This window comes from Panthera uncia, chromosome B4 (genome assembly GCF_023721935.1).
Source record: "Panthera uncia isolate 11264 chromosome B4, Puncia_PCG_1.0, whole genome shotgun sequence".
Taxonomy (NCBI): Eukaryota; Metazoa; Chordata; class Mammalia; order Carnivora; family Felidae; genus Panthera; species Panthera uncia.
The window spans coordinates 132,292,061-132,309,890 of NC_064809.1; the positions used below are offsets into that span (position 1 = coordinate 132,292,061).

The window sequence follows — 17,830 nt, forward strand, 5'->3', positions numbered from 1 at the left end:
CCGGACTGTAGTATCTTGTTACAGCAACACATTGGGCTCGGGACATGCCACTGTGCACGTCCTCACTTTCAGCAAGGACACCCCACCTGCCACTGCCCTGGGGACAACACCTCAGTTAATGACAGCTGCACATCAGGCCCCAAACGTACATGAAAAACAGATCCATCTCTAATTATATCATAGTTCAAATGCATGCCAATGTTATATCATGAGCCCTGGTTTACAAGATTCATTACAAAGGCTTTTGTAAAACAAAACAAAACAAAATAGGCAACACGATCTGCTGCAAGGGTTTATTATATTTAGAAGTCTACAAATTTGATCTTTTAAGAAAAATTCACAAAATATTCAGTTGAAACCACATTTCTGGTTCATCAGATTTCAAATATATTTTACTGTGCTGAACAATATATTCTAACGCTGTCTAAAACACAGCCAAATTATTTTTCTTTATTCATTTATACACATTCTGTAATTTTTTGAAAACCAAGATTAAGATAAAAAATATTAACAAAACTACCCAGTTACAACTACTGTTCTCCCATGTACTGAGATACTTCCCGTGGGTCTGTCTTCTTACTTTATTCATTTTAAATTCTGTCCACTATGTCCGTTCGTAAACACACTCAGGAGATTCCCAGCTGACATCTCCCATAAATTCAAACAGCAACACTGTGTCAGAAGATTAATTCCCTTGGCAATGCAGAAGCTTAGCCTTGTTAAAAGTGCTCACTGTAAATTATTTTTGAATTTATAGATCATACAAAGGGACAGATGGCTTTAAACATTATTTTGAAATCACTGTAACGTGTGGAAATTCAAATGAAGCAACCTGCCAAATTAGACATTTGTGGTCTGTTGTTTTTATTCTTTGCTCCCTTTTGAATGAAACGTGTGTTGGTGAATTTGGTTTCTCCGGGCCTCTGGAGCATCAATGCTTGGGGCAGCCCTTAGCCCCCAGGTCACACGGCACTGAGACCCCCTCCCCCAGTCCCGGAAGGAAGGCTCTCAGCCCTCAGAGGTGGGAGAAGCCCTTGTCTCCAGACCCCCAGCTGCTGGAACCAGATTCCACACAAATAAAGCAAGGCTACACATAGATATGCCAGAAGGAGCGCATGGGCGGGAAGGAACGCAAAACAGAAATTACAATAAAGCTTCTACTACATCAAAAATGAGAATTTCTCAAAGGAAATATCAGAAATCAGGAATGCATGTACACCATGTGAAAAAGCAGCAGAAAGATCTGCAAAACTGTCCGGTCTTCACTGCGGTCTGCGACGTGCTCACTGGTTCACGTCAAGAGGCCTTTCTGGAAACGCGCGACCCCGCGTGGGTGCTAAGAACCGTAGCGATCCTGGCGAGAGAGAAGCAAGATGCACGTTTGCTCGCGCTCAGCGCCGGGTTCTCCCTCTCACGCGCACCGAACGCTCAGCGTTCCCAAACTGACATGGCAGTGAACACAGAACACCGACCGTCTGGCATCTGGAACGTACGCCGCCCCCCCCCAACCCCAGGAGCCCAGTAACTGGCAGGGGCGTGGCCACAGCCGGGGCTTCCTGATGCCGAGGTCTGCGTGGGCCGTGGACAGGAGGACATCCTGTCCCTGACCCCCGCGGCCACCTGCGGCTCCTGCGCTGTGGGGGGGGGGGGTCTGTGGGGAGGGGCGCAAAGCATCTGGGGGTGGGGGTGGGGAGCCAAGGGGTGAGCCTCTCTCTGGGAGGCAGGTGTAACACACGTGGAGTCTGAACCCTGAAATTCTGGCTCAGCTGAGCGATCCTGCAGATCCTGCAGAAGCAACTTAACCTCCGTACCTCCGATTCTGCATCTATAAAATAAAGGTATAAAAGAGGGGTACCCTATAAAAGGGGGATGACCTTCCCTAAAATACGGATGTCACCTCCGTGGAAGGCCTGATGTGGGCTCAGCTGACCTCAGGGACATGAAAAGAGCCCCGTGAATTCTAACCAAAGGTTGTTCTCAACAGCAGCCAAAACAGCAGGAACCTCTGGGCGGAGGGGATTCTCTTCAGTGGGGGCCGCCCCACCCCCTCCCCAAGCGGGGAAGCCCCTTCAGAGGCACCAGAGGCCACACTGATTAGGTCCTACCGCCCGTGGCCACGTTTTCGCATTAGCAGCAGCAACCTAGAAGAACAGGACGTACACCAGAAGGTTCACGAAGTAAGCCTTAAGAGATGGCCTTCCGCTGTTGTGCGCGAGGATGCCCCGTCCTTGCCTTATTTCGGAGACCGAAATGCCACGTAAATCCCCAAATTAGGGAAGAGTCAAATAAACGTTCTGCATTTTCGCTCAACAGAAGGTAGCTTCTGAAGAATTACCCAGAAATGCTCACAGCAGAGCACCACGGAGAATGTCAAATCATCTATACAACCTAATCCGTTTGAGTTCTAAGAAGGTGTGCATAGAAATCAAGAACTAAAATAAAATATGCCAAAACAGTAACAGAAGCTGTCCTTGGGATCATGGGCAGTTTTTATTTTCTTCTTCCTATTTCTCTGTTCCAACACAGGATAGCAGAGCATACGATCAACTCCTGTAACAATTCCTCTAGCGTCATCAACGAGAACATTTAAGCAGGAATAAAAGCCCAATTTCTGGTTTGCATGACGGCCCGGGTTACACCGTAGCAAACATATAAATCAACAGCAGGAAATGTAATTTGCCAGCAGGTGAAGAGCGGTCCAAGTGGCGTTTTCCACGCCGGAGCCACCACCCCGCTCCGTTCCTGTCACCCCCCGGGGCACTGACCTGAATGGAAGTCATGACGCCGTTAGCGAAGACCGAGAGCTTTCCAGCAACCGATCGCACTCCCTGCTTAAACTGGGCCATGTCAGGCGCAGTGGGCAGCACGCTCGTGAGGTTGTAGCTTCCTGCACACAGAACAGATGCCGTTTGTCACTGGACCGTGGCGACAGGCGGCACAACCGGTGCCCAGGGCACTCCGTGACCTTAGAGGGCACAGAATCCCCTCCCCTCCCGCTTCCCGCTTCCCGCAAGCAGCAGCTGGGCGGAAGGGAGAAGAACCTTGCGGTGGGGTCAGGACCTGTTTCAGTGCCAGCCCCACCCTGAACTAGCTGTAAGACCCCGTACGAGAGCAGATGTCGTATTGGATCTTGGGACCACCAGGGGTTCAAATACTGGCACTGTCTCTTCTAAGCTGTGTGTCTTTGGAGGGCTTTCTCGCCCTCTCTGGGCTCCTGGTTCCTCCTCCGAACACAAGATCTGACAGGTAAATACTCAGTAAATGGCAGATGGGCGGACATCTCTAGGTTTTGAGTGCTCAACATCCCCCCACCCCCGCGCTTTTGATACAAGCCCTCCTCCCTTCTCTTGGGGAGCCCCGTGGACTCCATCCAGAGGGGTGGGCGTGTGACCCAGGCCTGGCCGATCAGAGCCTTCCTGGGACTCCTGTATCTCTCAGGGAGAGGAGCCTTTGCTTGCTCTGGGGCTGCCGGTGGGGATAAGGCACCGCAGCGGCCGCTGTCTCTGTCACCTGCCACTCAGGGCAGGGGAAGCCTGCAGGACAGGAGAACGAGGTTCACTAGGGAGGGGAGCCAAACGCACAGGTGTCTCTCTGAGGCTTTTCTGACTCTGAGCCGGAGCCAAGCTCACCACCCCCCCCCACCCCTTGCTTCCTGAGGCCAGAACCAGTGGGATTTCTTTGCTTCGGCTTTGGCGGCGGCGGAAACATCAGCCTATTTCCACCAGCGCAAGTGAAGCGCGTCGGTGGTATCGCACCTGAGCGGCGGCAGCTCCGGAGCAGACAGCCAGGGTTTCGGGCTGAGGCTCCGTCACAGAGGTGTGACAGAAAGCCGGAGGGGCCCCGTGACTGTGAGCGAGCCCAAACCCTGCAGGTCCTAGGGTGCCAAGCCCAGTCACCCCCGCACGACCCAGCCGCACCCACCTGGCCCTTAAGCAACAGAAGCCAGTTCCCTTTCCAAGAAAAAACGGAATGGACGTGTTTATCTTTCCACACGGACGCCGCCCAGAAGGGACAGTGTGGATCCCCAGCACGGCTCCCGTGCCCACCATGCAGGGAGGGGCCGCCGGTGCGGGTTCCTCCCCTCTCTGCCTCCGGCTGACTTGTTATTCATTTTTAACTTTGTTTTTATTTCTTTCAAACATTTTATTTTTGAGAGGCAGAGCGTGAGCAGGGGAGGGGCAGAGAAAGAAGGAGACACGGAAGCCGAAGCAGGCTCCAGGCCCCGAGCCGTCAGCACTGAGCCCGACGCGGGGCTCGAACCCATGAGCTGAGACCACGACCTGAGCTGAAGTCGGATGCTCAACCGACTGAGCCACCCAGGCACCCCTCCAGCTGACTTTTTAAAGTTTTGCAGGCCTTGGCCAATAAAAGAGTGGAGGCCCAGCCTGGACGCTGGATCTGGGTTCAAATCCTGGCACAGCCGCTCACCAGTGTTGCTACTGGCCTGCAGATGGGTCTTCATAGCAAACGGGAAGCTAGTATGAGATCCTGAGTGTGCAGAGCCAGGGTCACGGCTGCGCCACTACCTGGAGAGGTCCACAGCGGCTGGGTAGGTCTGGACCAGAGGTCAGCAGGGGGGACCTTAGCAGAAGCACCCCCACTTACAAGTTTCCAACTTGGGAAATTTAAAAAAAATTTTTTTTAATGTTTATTTAGTTTTGAGAGGCAGAGAGAGACAGCGTGAGCAGGGGAGGAGCAGAGAAAGAGAGAGACACAGAATCTGACACAGGAGTCAGGCCGTGAGCTGTCAGCACAGAGCCCGACACGGGGCTCGAACCCACGAACCGCGAGATCGTGACCCGAGCCGGAGCTGGACGCTGAACCGACAAAGCCACCCTGGCGCCCCTCCAACTTGAGAAGCACTTAAAGAAGAGAGCACAGCTAAGGCGGGACAGCTCTGGGACCATGATCTCTCACCGACCAGGTACAGTCCCCAGGTGCCCTGAGATGGCGGCCCATCCCCTAGAGTCCTTCCTCTCCTCTCCTCCCCTTCTCTGTACAGAGCTCCCAAATTCTAACCCTTGCAACAAGGTGTGTTCAGGTGACAGGGTTCTGGCCAATGGGACGTAAGCCGAAGCGCCATCCAGGGCTGAGGCCCGCCCTTTTCCCTGCCTCTTCCTGCTAGCCGGGACGCAGATGGGATGGCTAGGGCTGGAGCAACCATATTGGGCACGAGGTGAAGTATGGAGAGGAGATCATGAGCAACAAGAGGAGAAGGGCCTAGGTTCCTGGCATCTGGGAACATAGCACATGTCCTGAGCTGCCTCCCCAGAGTCCCATGTAAGAGGGAAACGAACTCAGATCTGATTTAGCCTCTGTTATCGTGCACCTTTACTCCTTACTTAATCCTCACTATCCATCTGAGTCCTGGGAGTGTAAGCAGCCGGCCAACTCGGGAACGGGTGTCAGGTCTCTGGCAGGGAGGTGGCTTCCCACCCTCCGCCGGCAGGTCTGCTGCCTGCAAACCTGTGAAAGCTGATTGAAGGTCTCCCTCCTCCTCTCGTATCTGGGTGCCGTGTCTCCTTTGAGGGCCGCCCGGGGCAGCAGAGCCCCAGTGCGCTCAGACTACACAATGGGCTCCAGGAAATGACGGCTCAAGCTGCTTCCTCAGGAAGAGGCTCCCTGACCTATGGTCTAGGTCAGGTGCCCGGTCTCCCTGCTATCTATCTGTCCCCATTACACCCCCAGCGGGCTTGGTGCTGAGGACATCATCACAAACCTGCTTTTCCAGAGCTTACTGCCTACTGGGGAAGGCAGACAATCAACCGATAACAGCACCCGGAGAGCTCTGCCAGCAGTTAGAGGCCGCCAAGGCAGTCCAGATACGAGTGGCTGCGGCCGAGCCGAAGCCGGTGGCAGCGGGGTGGGTGAGTCTGAGTGTCCCGAGGAGGCTTAGGGACCAACTGGCAGCGGGGGGCTGGGAAAGAGAGAAATTAAGGCTGATTCCCAGGTTTCTGGCTCAAGCAACCGAAAAGGTGGCAAGACAGAGACAGAGGCCCCGGAGTGTCCAGGCCGGGGGACGGGGCCAGCCGAGCCACGCCGCGTTAAGTGGTTGGCGTGGAGGCCCTGTATCAGTCGGGAAGGCCAAGTGACACCGTGCTAGCACCTCACTGTGCCCGCCACGGGCCGGCAGGGGGTCCGCTTTGCACAGTCACCCGAGATGGGGACCCGTGGGGCCGTCTCTCGGTGGAAGCCTCGGAGGCCACCTCCGCACAGAAGGAACCACGGCAATGTGCACACGGCGCCTGACACTGGCCACGTGACATCACAGCCGGGGCAGGGGACGTTCCTGTTTGTGCTGGAAGGGGCACGAGCACAGTGAGGACCGTGGCTCCCGCGCTCAGCTGGCTGAGGGACCCGCTGACCGGCACCCCTGCCTTCCAGTGCTCCTTCATTACCCGTCCATTCGTTCACTCAAAAGACACATCCTGAGGGCTTTCCCTGTGCCAGGCATGCCAGCTGCCAGGGGACGGAGATGAAAACGGACAGGTCCTGTCCCCAAAGGGCTTAGGGTCCAGTCCGGGGGGGGGGGGGGGCGCCTCAGATGGCCTCTCCCCTGGTGACAGCAGAGGGCGCCCAGAGCGTGCACCCAGGGCTGGAGCAGGAAAACGCTGGGAACTGAGCCTGGAAAGGCCCACAGGAGCTGAGAGGCAAGCGGCAGGGAGCAAGGGCAGGATGTGAAACCTGGGCCGACCAGAGACTTCTGGGTAGAATCAGCCCGGAGAAGGGAGAAGGGGTAGCTGCAGGAGGTGGGAGGGTGGTGCTGTGGAAGCCCGAGGAGCCCAGGACGGTGCCCCGGCTCCTCAAACAATCGATTTTCAGTAGACGATCACGTACCCGTTTCCCTGAAATGGGGACGAAGGGAGAGAAGAAAGGGTTTCCAACATGACACGAGTGACGAGTTTAATAACGAACAGAGCACGGCAGTGACCTCTCTGCCACCCGCACGGCAGCCCTGTGCCCAAGTGACGAGACTCCGGCCGGCGGCCGACTCCGGGTCGGCGACGCCACGGCGCAGCTGTGACAAACACATTCACCGCCTGACCAAACAAAATCACGTGGCTGCGGACTGAGGCCAGTGCTTGGAGATCTGCAGGCCCCAAAGAGGTCGCATGCCTGGACCGCGGGCCTGAGTAAGGAGGAAAGAAGAGAGCAGCCAAGGTGCCCCAAGGGGACAAAGCAAACAGGTGCACGGAGCAAACGAGCGAGTGGAGCCTAGGAGAGAAGGGCCTCAGCGTCTCTGGCCCTCCCGGTGGACACGCTCAGATTCAAATAACCGGAATCATTTTCTCGAAAGAAAAACCCCGAGGGGACAGACTGGGCTTGGAGCTTCTGCTCTCCCAAAGCTGCCTCTGTTCTGTCATTCAGTGCCCTGAGTGGCTGCCTCCCGACACAGGACCCAGGTGATGGCAGTCCCACCTCCCCCAGCTGACCCTGCTCTGGGAGGATGGCCACAGGGACCGGCGCTATGCCAGGCTGGCGGCGGGTGCTTATGTGTGTTTTTCATCTGGTCCTTCCCGTATCCCGAAAGGGAAGGGCCCTTGACAAATGTCCAGGCTGCTGGATTAAACACATCCCCAGGAAGCATTTTGTTTCACCAGGAGTCATTCCCCCCCCCCCCCGCCCCCACCACAATGAAATTATAAAGTATACCATGATCTCCTCAATGACTGAGATTTCACAGATGGGAAAGCTTCTAAGATAAGAAACCCAGAATAGTCTCTTAAACCAGCTTTTGCTGTTTGCCGAAATGCACTCTTGACAAAAAGTAAATATTTAATAAGAGTTGTTCAATGCACTTACGGTCGTTACTGAAGGCGACTTTTATGATGTGCTTTTGATGGAAGATGCCGAACGAGGTGACCACGGTCTGAGCCGTGGGCTTGGATGGAGGAGGGAGCACGGAGGCCGGCGGGGGCAGGGGGTGGGGGGGTGGCACCCTTTCTGTGACCCTGAGTTTGGGACCCACACAGGGCCCAAACAATTAAAGAACCTTTGTTCTCTGAAAGGGGACGGGAAAGTATACATGGGCCGGCCACAATTTTCCTTCAGCAATTGGAAAGAGTTTTCATTTGATCTCCAAATGTTTTTTTTTTTTCCTTTTTTAAACAAACAGGGTTTCAGAGTGAAACTTCCAATAACCTGAATTACAAAATCACACACAGCTGGTTGGGGGGAGACGACTTTCAACACCTGAGGTTCTGAGGGGCTGACCTGATACCCTTGGCGGGGGGAGGCGGGGCTGTGGGGATGCTCCCCTGCTCCCCTCCGAAGGGCACAGGGCCAGCACCCCTCCACCTGGGAAGGCGGCCACAAGAGGAAGTAAGTCCCGACAAGAGATAAGAATGCAAGTCCAGGAGCCACCCTGCCCCACCCGGACTCGGTGCAGAAGGCAGCTCAGAGAGCGGCCTGAGAGCCGCAGCCCCACCGAGCACCCCTGCCTGGTGGGCTCCCTACAGCAGCTGAGGCCCTGGCCCCCACCTGCCCCTGGGGCCCTGTATCCCCTGGGTGGAGAGCTCCTTCCCACGGCGGCAAGCAGCCTGGTGTGCTTACTGAACCTGAGGGCCACAGTGGATCTTCCAGCATCCCCCACACCCCAGCACTGAAGGTTCCAGGCACTCGGGTCTGTCCCGCGACCTTCTCTCTTGAGGCTGTTTCTCGCTGTACTCAGAAAACAGTTGTTCTCTGCAGCTGCCCACGCTGGTCACCTGTGCCCAGGCCTGGCTCCTCCAGGTTTGGGGACGAGGGGGAGCAGGTGGTCCTGGGCCTGGAGCATTTGGCTCTGGAGGCCCCCTCCCCCTGGGCTCTCCCGCCGAGTGGGTTCCTGAAGTGACTTCAGAGGACACCGCTCCTTTAATGCGAGCTGTGACGAAGGAAGAACACACAGCCTTCCCGTCGCCCTTGGCCAGGCTGAGGCCTGGGTGGGACTCGGTCATGGCTCAGGGACCCAGAGGTACAAGCAGAGACCGGCTCGGCTCTGGACGTCCAGGATGGGCCCATGCTCTGAGGTGCACTCCCTGGGGCTCCCAGGCATCTCTCGTCCATGGGGTCTGCACCCTAAGAGGGCTGGGGAGACAGGAGATTCCTCTGCACCTGCCTGTTTCCACAGCCACATTCTGCCTTCCCTCGAAGACTGAGCCTGGTGAAGTCCCCTGTTCTACCTGCCTCTGTCTCCCCTGGGTGCCAGACACCCAGGTGGCACTTCACACATAGTACCTCACTTGAGCCTCAGTGCCACCTTGCGCGGGGTGTAGTATCTACCCGCTTCACAGAGCAGGAGTCTGGGAAGACTGGAAAATGACACGAAACACTCAAGGTCTCAGGCAGGGAGCGGTCAGTGACAGCTAGGAGCCCAGGGCTGTCCACCCGCGGGGATGTGATACCACACAAATCAGACAAGGCCTTTGCACCGGACCAGGAAACACATTCCAGGAAGATGACTTCTCTGGCAACCTGGGGACATCGCTTAAATGTCATGACCCGGTCTCCTCACACACCGAGCCTGAAACGGTAACTTCTGCTCTGTTCACAGAGGGGGAAAGAGCATCACGTGACGGTTGCGGATGATCTTGGAAAAGTGAAAAGTTCTATGCAGAGAAAACGTACTCGTGCCGTAGACACGTTGGGCACCAACCTTGTTGGCAGCCCCGCGCCCCCATTACCTGCCGTCTGCTTCCTCTGCTCATCAAACAGATCCGCTGAGCTTATGGAGGAACTCGCCGAAAGCCTCTCCAGCCGAGCCCTGGTTTCATACTAGAGAAGACAAGGAATAGGAAACATCAGGCTCCAAAGGCTGTGAGCAATTCTGCAAAAAGAATCAGCGAGGAGCTGTCAGTTCACAGCTGCTCAGGGCAGGGGAACCAGAGAGCAGCAGGGCACCTCTGTCGCGGCGCTGTGCCCACCAGCGGCCAGCAGAGGCCACTGCACGGCTGCCCACATCGGCTCTGCTCCGTGACTTTCAAAGTACACTTAAATGTTGCCAGCTTTAAAATAAGGCAGCTTTTAGGGGGTGGGAAGAGCAAGTGGTAACTCTAAGCTCCTGAAGTGCCGGGCAAAGCTCTGTTGCTACGAAATAGACTCAGTGCTTTTAGGAAGCAGCTCCCTGTGTCGCCCAAGAAACCTGGCAGTGACGCGCGCCTCCCAGAGCTTTGACAAGCACACCAGCACCCCGACGTTAGAAAAAACCTTAGGCCTCTCCATTGCCGTATGATCCTTCTGTGTAGCAGGACTCCTCTAAGGTGAGAGGCAACAACCTGAAAATAAATATATATACCCTCCCCGAACATATCTATATATGCCATTTAACTTCATTAATAATCATTAAAAAGTTAAGTAAATTACAGCTGTATCAAAAATCGCCTGAAATTTTTTCCAAACATATTAAATAGATGTGTGTTCAAAACACTGAGAAAGGAATCAGAGAAACGTGAGACACGATCCCTACCTTCTAGCCTCTTCTCCAGCTGGGGCAGTGAGGGGGAGGAGTCAGGAGGACCTGGGTTTGAGTCCCGACTCCATCACCTTGGGCCCAGGGGCCTCTCACAGTCTGAGTGCCTCCCACTCTGCGCCTATCACCTCCTCCCCTGGCTCCCAGGTCCCTGCTCGCTTCCTGCTCAATAGGGATCACACAAACTCTCTGGACACTTACATCAGCTTGGGCTTGTCTTCCAAAGTACATATCTGATGAAATGGCTTTGACATTGCCAAACTTCTTCTGGGCTTCATCTGTGTTCTCAACTGGCTCATAGTCTGGCTTACGGCGGGCAGTAGGTCTATAATTAAAAACAGGCAGACCAGGAGCGACGTCAGCAAGACGGTGAAGTACGGAGTTTTCTACCATCGTCCCCCTACAGAACACTGATCTTGACAATTGTCCACAGACAGGACGCAGGAGTGCAGCAGAGAGATTCCACCACACTGTTGGGAGTAAAATGATCCAAGACTGGGCACAAGAAAGAGGGTAAGAGGCACAGTTTCACCTTCCCTGAGTCACCCCTCTCCCCGGGGGGCACAGCTCAGTACCAAGAGAGAGCCCCCTGGCCTGCAATATCTCCCATGGGGGGAAAGTGAGAGGCTGGTGAGTGGGAGCCCGATTTCCCCTGCTGGGTCGGACACTGCAGAAAATGCCCCTTCTTTCCCACCCCATCCACAGTACTGAGGTGATCTGCATGGCTTGGGGGCTGGGAGAGGCTGGAAGCACAGCAGCCAGGGCTCAGAACTCAAAGGCACGTAGGTCCCACCGACCATTTTGTGGACGCCACGAGGAAGCCTGCTCACAAGCAGCTGGGTACACTTTGCCCGTGGAGCCCCCCGCTGGCCCGTGGATGCCTTCCAACGCTCTGTGCACCTCACCCACACATCTCCCACCTTCATAGTCGGCTCCCTGCACAAGCCCCCACAGACGGCGAGGACAAGCCTTTGAGCATGTGCAGAAAGCCAGCCCGCTCTGGGACTGGGAGGAAGTACACAAAGGAGCATTTCCGGGCACCAAGGGAGAGTACACAGGAGGCTCGAGCACCTGGCCTGGCCTTGTGGGATTGAGAGACGGTTTCATCTTAAGAATCCAGCCCCAAAAGGGAACGAGTAGTATAGAGTGGGATTTCCATAGAAAAGGTCTGAGAAAGCTTCAGGATCCCTAGCAGGGCTGCTGGTGAAGGCATTTCTCACCCCAAGCCAGTCGGTAGAGACAGGAGGAGGTGACTCTTCTTCTAATGGGAAGACAGCAACACAAGACGCCAAGCAGGACAAAAAATCAAGGAAACGCGACACCACAAAGGGAACGCGGTAATTTTCCAATAACTGATCCCAAAGAATCGGCTGACAAAGATTTCAAAATAACCGTTTTAAAGAAGCTCAGGAGCCTACGAGAACACGCACAACTCAACGAAGTCAGGAAAATAACACGCAAACAGAATAAGAAGTTCAACACAGAGACGGAAATCACAAAAAAGAACCAAACAGAAACTCTGGAGCTGAAGAATACAACAGAGGACATCAACGGCAGACTGAGTCAAGCAGAAGGATTTGTGAACTCGAAGACAGGTCATTTCAAATCATCCTGTCAGAGGAGAAAAAAAGAAAAAAGAATAAAACTGAGTGAAGAAAGCCTACACGAATTATGGGACACCGTAAGAAACTAATTTACGTGTTACAGGAGGCCCATCAAGAGAAGAGAGGGCAAAAGGGGCAAAAAGCTTATTGCAAGAAATAACAGCTAAAAACTTCCCAGATCTGGAGAGAGATATGGACATTCGGGTACACGAAGCTCAAAAGTCCTCAAAGAGATTCAACCCAAAGAGATCTTTACCAAGACACATTATAATAAAACTGTTAAAAATCAAAGACAAAAAGAAAGATAAATACCATACGATTCAACTCATAAAAGAAATCTTAAAAAAAAAACATGAATAAACAAAAAAAGAGCAGAATCAGAAGTATAAATATAGACACAGACAAATGATGGTTGTCAGACAAAAGGGGGGTGGGAGAATGAGCCAAATGGGTGAAGGGGAGAGGGAGAAATAGGCCCCCAGTTATGAAATGAGTAAGTCATGGGAATAAAGGTAAGCCATAAGGGGGAAAAAAAGAATTTTTAAGTTTTTTTGTTTTTTGTTTTTTGTTTTTGTTTTTTGAGGCGGGGGGGGGGGGGGGGGGGGGGGAGAGCCAGACTCCCAAGCAGGCTTCACACTGTCACATGGGGCTCGAACCCACAAACTGTAAGATCATGACCCAAGCCAAAATGAAGAGTCAGATGCTTAGCTGACTAAGCCACTCAGGTGCCCCCCAAAAAAGAATTTTTAAAGCAACAAGAGAAGAGAAACTCATCATGTACAGTGGAATCCCTGGGAGACCATCAGCAGATTTCTCAGCAGAAACCTAGCAGGGTCAGGAGACAGGGGAAGGATATATTCGAAGTGAAAAACAAACAAACAAGCAAACCCTGCCAACCAAGAGACTTGTGTCACCGAAATCCTAAAAGGAGTCTTGGAAGCTGAACTGATGAATGCTCATTAGTAACATAAAAACATGAAAGTATAAAACTCACTGATGGAGGTAAGTGCACAGTCAAATTCACAATACTTGAATGCTGCAATGGTGGTGTATAAATCACTAACCTCTGTATAAAAGTTAAAAAACAAAAATGGTAAAAATAACTATAGCTACATTAATTTATTACTGGATATACAATATAAGAAGGAGTGAATTACGACATCAAAAACATAAAATGTAAAGGGGGTAGAGTAAAAGGGTAGAATTTTTGTATGTAATCTAGGTTAAGTTGTTATCCACTTAAAATAGACTGTTATAGGGGCGCCTGGGTGGCTCAGTTAGTTGAGCATCCGACTTGAGCTCAGGTCATGATCTCGCCGTTCGTGAGTTTGAGCCCTGCGTCGGGCTCTGTGCTGACGGCTATAGGCTGTTTATAGACTGCTGTAATTATAAGATGTTTTAGGTAAGCCTCATGGTAATCATAAAGCAAAAATCTATAGTATACACACAAAAGAGAAAGAGAAAGAAATAATAACATACCACTATGGAAAGTCATCAATTCACAAAGGAAGACAGCAAGAGAGGAAGAAAGGAACAAGGGAACCACCAAACAGCCAAGGAACAATGACTAGGATGGCATTAGTAAATCCTTACCTATCGATAGTTGCTTTAAACATAAATGGACTAAATTCACCAACCAAAAGACACTGAGTGGCCAGATGGATTAAAAAAACAAGGTCCAACGGCATGTTGCCTACAAGAGACTCTCTTCAGCTTGAAGAACACACATAGGCAGAAAGTAAAGGGACTGAAAAAGATACTCCACGCAGATGTAAACCAAGAGAGACCAGGGATAGCCACACTTATATCAGATGAAGTGCACTTTAAGCCAAAATCTGTAACAAGGAACAAAGGTCATTATATAACTATATAAATATGTGTGTGTGTGTGTGTGTGTGTGTGTGTGTGTGTGTGTGTATACACATATATGATCAATTTTAAATATATATGCACCCAACACTGGAGCACCTAAATATAGGATATAAATATTAACAGAGCAGAAGGGTAATCACATAGGAGACTTCAGTATCCCACTTTCAATAATGGACAGATCATCCTGAAAGAAAATCAAGAAAAACTGGACTTCAACAACAGCATTTTAGACCAAATGGACAAACAGACACATTCAAGACACTCCATCCAATAGCAGTAGAACACACATTCTCAAGCACACATAGAACATTCTCCAGGACAAATATATGTTAGGTCACAAAATAAGTTTAAATCATACGTTAGGTTTAAGAAGGTTGAAATCATATAAAGTGTCCTTTCCAACTATAATGGTTGCAAGTAGAAATCAGTGATTGGAGAGAGGAAAACTGGAAAATTCACAAATATATGGAAATTAAACAACACATTCCTGAACAACCAGTGGGTCAATGAAGAGATCAAAAGGGAAATAAAAAAATATCTTGAAACAAATGAAAATGGAAACACAACATACCCAAACTCATGAAACACAGCAAAAGCAGTTCTAAAAAGGAAGTTTATGGCCACCAGGTATCTGAAAAGATGCTCAACATCACTCATCGTCAGGGAAATGCAAGTCAAAACCACAATGAGATGTCACCTCATACCTGTTTGCATGGCAAGTACCAAAAGAGATAAGTATGGATGAGAATTGGGGAAAAGGGAACCCCTGTATGCTGTTGGTGGGAACGCAAATTAGCAGAGCCATACAGAAAACAGTATGGAGGTCGGTCCCTCAAAAAATTAAGAACAGAGTGGCGCCTGGGTGGCTCAGTCGGTTAAGTGTCTGATTTTGGCTCAGGTCATGATCTCACGGTTCATGAGTTCAAGCCCCACATCGAACTCTGTGCTGACGGCTCAAAGCCTGGAGCCTGCTTTGGATTCTGTGTCTCCCTCTCTGTCTGCCCTTACCCCCGCTCTATCTGTCTCTCTCTCTCAAAAATAAACATTAAAAAAATTTTTTTTAAAAAATTAAAAATAGAACTACTAGTTGATCAGCAATCCCACTTCTCGATTTGTATCTGACACAAACAAATCAGTATCTCGAAGAAATATCTGTGCTGCCATGTTCACAGCAGCATTATTCACAATAGCCAAGATACATGTCTGTTGATGGATGAATGGATGAAGAAAATATATATACAGTGGAACATTATTCAGCCATTAAAAAAAGGAAATCCCGCCATTTGTGACAACACGGATGAACTTGGAGGACATCATGCCAAGTGAAATAAACCAGACAAAGAAGAAAAATACCGCACGATTTTGTTCCTATAGGTGGAATCTAAAATTAAAAAAAAAAAAAAAAAGTGAAACTCATAGTGTAGAATGGTGTTTCTTTCCCACAGCCTTCAAGGTAGGGGAAATGGGCAGATGTTCAGAGGGTACAAACTTCTATTTACAAGATGAGTAAATTCTGGGGATGTAAAGTAGGCAGAGTGACCATAGAAAGTAATACCGTGTTATATACGTGAAATTCGCTAGGAGGACGGATCTTAAGTGTTGCCAGCACACAAAATGAAAACAAACAAACAAAAAAAACCCAGCCCAAATAGGTTAAACTAATTTGAGGTGAGGCAAATGCACTTCTCATTTATAATGTATACTAATGCCATTTTACTTTTTAAAAAGCTGACGGTAGTAATTTTGTAGAAGGATTTCAGGCCATTTTAAAAAGCCTGAAAATTCTAATCAAACATGAGTAAATCTCCAAAGCACCCGACATTTGAAGGAATTTTCCTATGTAAACAGACCCACCATTTTGATCTTCAGCTCCCCGTGGAGGTAGGTTGGTGAATACTGAGGGCACCGTTTGCAATGCACGGAAGACACCGTTCTGCATCACGCAGGATACAAAATGAGTAGGCTGGCCACAGACTGCAGTCACCCAGCATAATCCCAGGCTGTGCCTGTTGTCCCAACGTATTACTAGGTCTCCCTGCACTTTTGTCCGGTTTGGACAGGAGATTGTAAAGTCTTTCATTCATAATCAACAACTGGAGGTAGTTGTTCGACAGGTGAACGGACAAACAACTCAACAACGAAGAGGAAGGAACATCATGACAAGCGTCTCACATGCACTACGAAAAGTCAAAGAAGCCGGTCTGAAAAGGCCAGTTGCCGTATGATTCCATTTATAGGACATTCTGGGAAAGGCAAGATTGTAAGGTCAGAAAACAGACCAGGATGCAAAGAATATTCTCGAAACAGTAGAATAAAATCATTCGCTAGTCTTAGAGAATTTCCCTGGAGACCCATGGCCTCAATATTTACAATCCCACCGTTCTCTGTTCATACCTGTCTGAATAGCCCGTGGGTTTCAGGATAGTATCCGTATCTTTGATGGTCTCTTTTTTCCAATAGGAATCTGAACTGTCATCCCAGCTAGAAAAAGAACTGCTCCTTAACTCCATCGGCTCGTCAAAGTACCTGTAAGAAAAAGAGGGACATGGTGACTTGGGAGACCTTACTGATGTCCACTCACATGGGGTGCACGGCGGCTACACTTCCTGGGCCTTGCGGTTGGAGTGGCCATGTGACGAGAGCTGACGAACGAAACAGAAGCAGGCGTGAGGAGAGTCATTTCCAAGGCCTTTAAAGTGCCCGTGCTCAACTCGCCCAGTCCCTTCTTCCCGTGCCACATGAAAGATAAGGTGGTTTTCCAGGCGCTCCAGCCTCAGGCAGGAGAAGCTTCCATCCATCTGGAAGATCAAGGTGTTACCCAAAGGACAGGTAATCTGGACAATCACCTGTACCCTCAGCTGAACAAGAAATAAACCGTTGTTGTGTTAAGCTTTTAAGACGGGGTTGGGGGCCGGGGCGGGGGGGTGGATACTTGTCAGTGCAGTATAACCTAGCCCATCCGGATAGCACACGATGCCTTTGAGCGTCTTTACTCCCCACAGGTTACGTATTTTGCTTTCTCTGGGTCTAGTTCTGCCTAATCAGGTAGTCGCAACAAAAACCCCACTCGAGGAGCTCCCTGTTGGCAGTCCCTGCCAGGTAAGCCTGGCGACAGCCCTGACCACTTAATGTGAATGGTGCTAATTAGCCTCTTGGCGGAGTCAGATACAAAGCTATGGATGGCTAATGGCTGGACCATTGTGCGGATGCTTTTCCAGCCTGGGGCTTGACGTGAACTTGATCTGTAGGCCTGTAGGTGGGTTTACTCTTTCGCCAGCTGAGAGTACCCCTGAGCCGGGCCTTGCTCAGAGAGCAAAGCTCCACGGCAGCTTCCTGTCCTGCGTGGTGACAGAAAAATCTCTGACCACGAGCAACAGGGTTTGCCTGGAACAGGACAGAGACTCAGAGGTGAGGTGGATGTGCCAGAGCCTTAAGAAGTGACCGTGCTTTGTCAGAATTCACAACAGTTTAGGATGGAAAAGAGCCCTGCCAGATACACACTCTTTATTTATTTATATTTTTAATGTTTATTTATTTATTTTGAAAGAGAGAGAGTGTGGGAGAGAGAGAATCGAAGCAGGCTCTGTGCTGGCAGCACAGAGGGCCCACATAGGGCTCGATGTAACAAATGGTGAGATCATGACCTGAGCCAAAATCAAGAATCAGATGCTTAACAGACTGAGCCACCCAGGCGCCCCCCACTCCTTAAATGTGGAGGTAAAGAAGTTCAGCAGAGGCAGATTCCAAGGCTTAGGTCTTGAGAAAGGAAGGATGATGGAAGATAATGTAGAGGCTTTCTTCCAAAGATGTCACCTGGCTTTCTGCAGAGTAAGAAAAGACGCGCATGGGATACATGGTGAACACCGAGCTCGGATGTCACAAGAAGTCACACAAAGACGGAGAGCCT

General features: G+C 50.8%; 1 protein-coding gene across 2 annotated transcripts in view; it reads right to left on the minus strand.

Annotated features, from left to right (window-relative positions):
- Nucleotides 1-279: 279 nt before the first annotated feature.
- Nucleotides 280-17,830, minus strand: part of ARFGAP3 (ADP ribosylation factor GTPase activating protein 3) — a 54,532-nt gene continuing 36,981 nt past the window's right edge. Inside the window, exons 12-16 of one of the 2 annotated variants that reach the window (XM_049627583.1) lie at nt 16,318-16,449; nt 10,649-10,772; nt 9,663-9,753; nt 2,766-2,887; nt 280-1,354 (exon numbers count right to left, since the gene is read on the minus strand). In XM_049627583.1, coding sequence (XP_049483540.1) covers nt 1,337-1,354; nt 2,766-2,887; nt 9,663-9,753; nt 10,649-10,772; nt 16,318-16,449 — 487 coding nt within the window. In that variant the 3' untranslated portion in view covers nt 280-1,336. The other variant, XM_049627582.1, reaches the window with a different exon arrangement.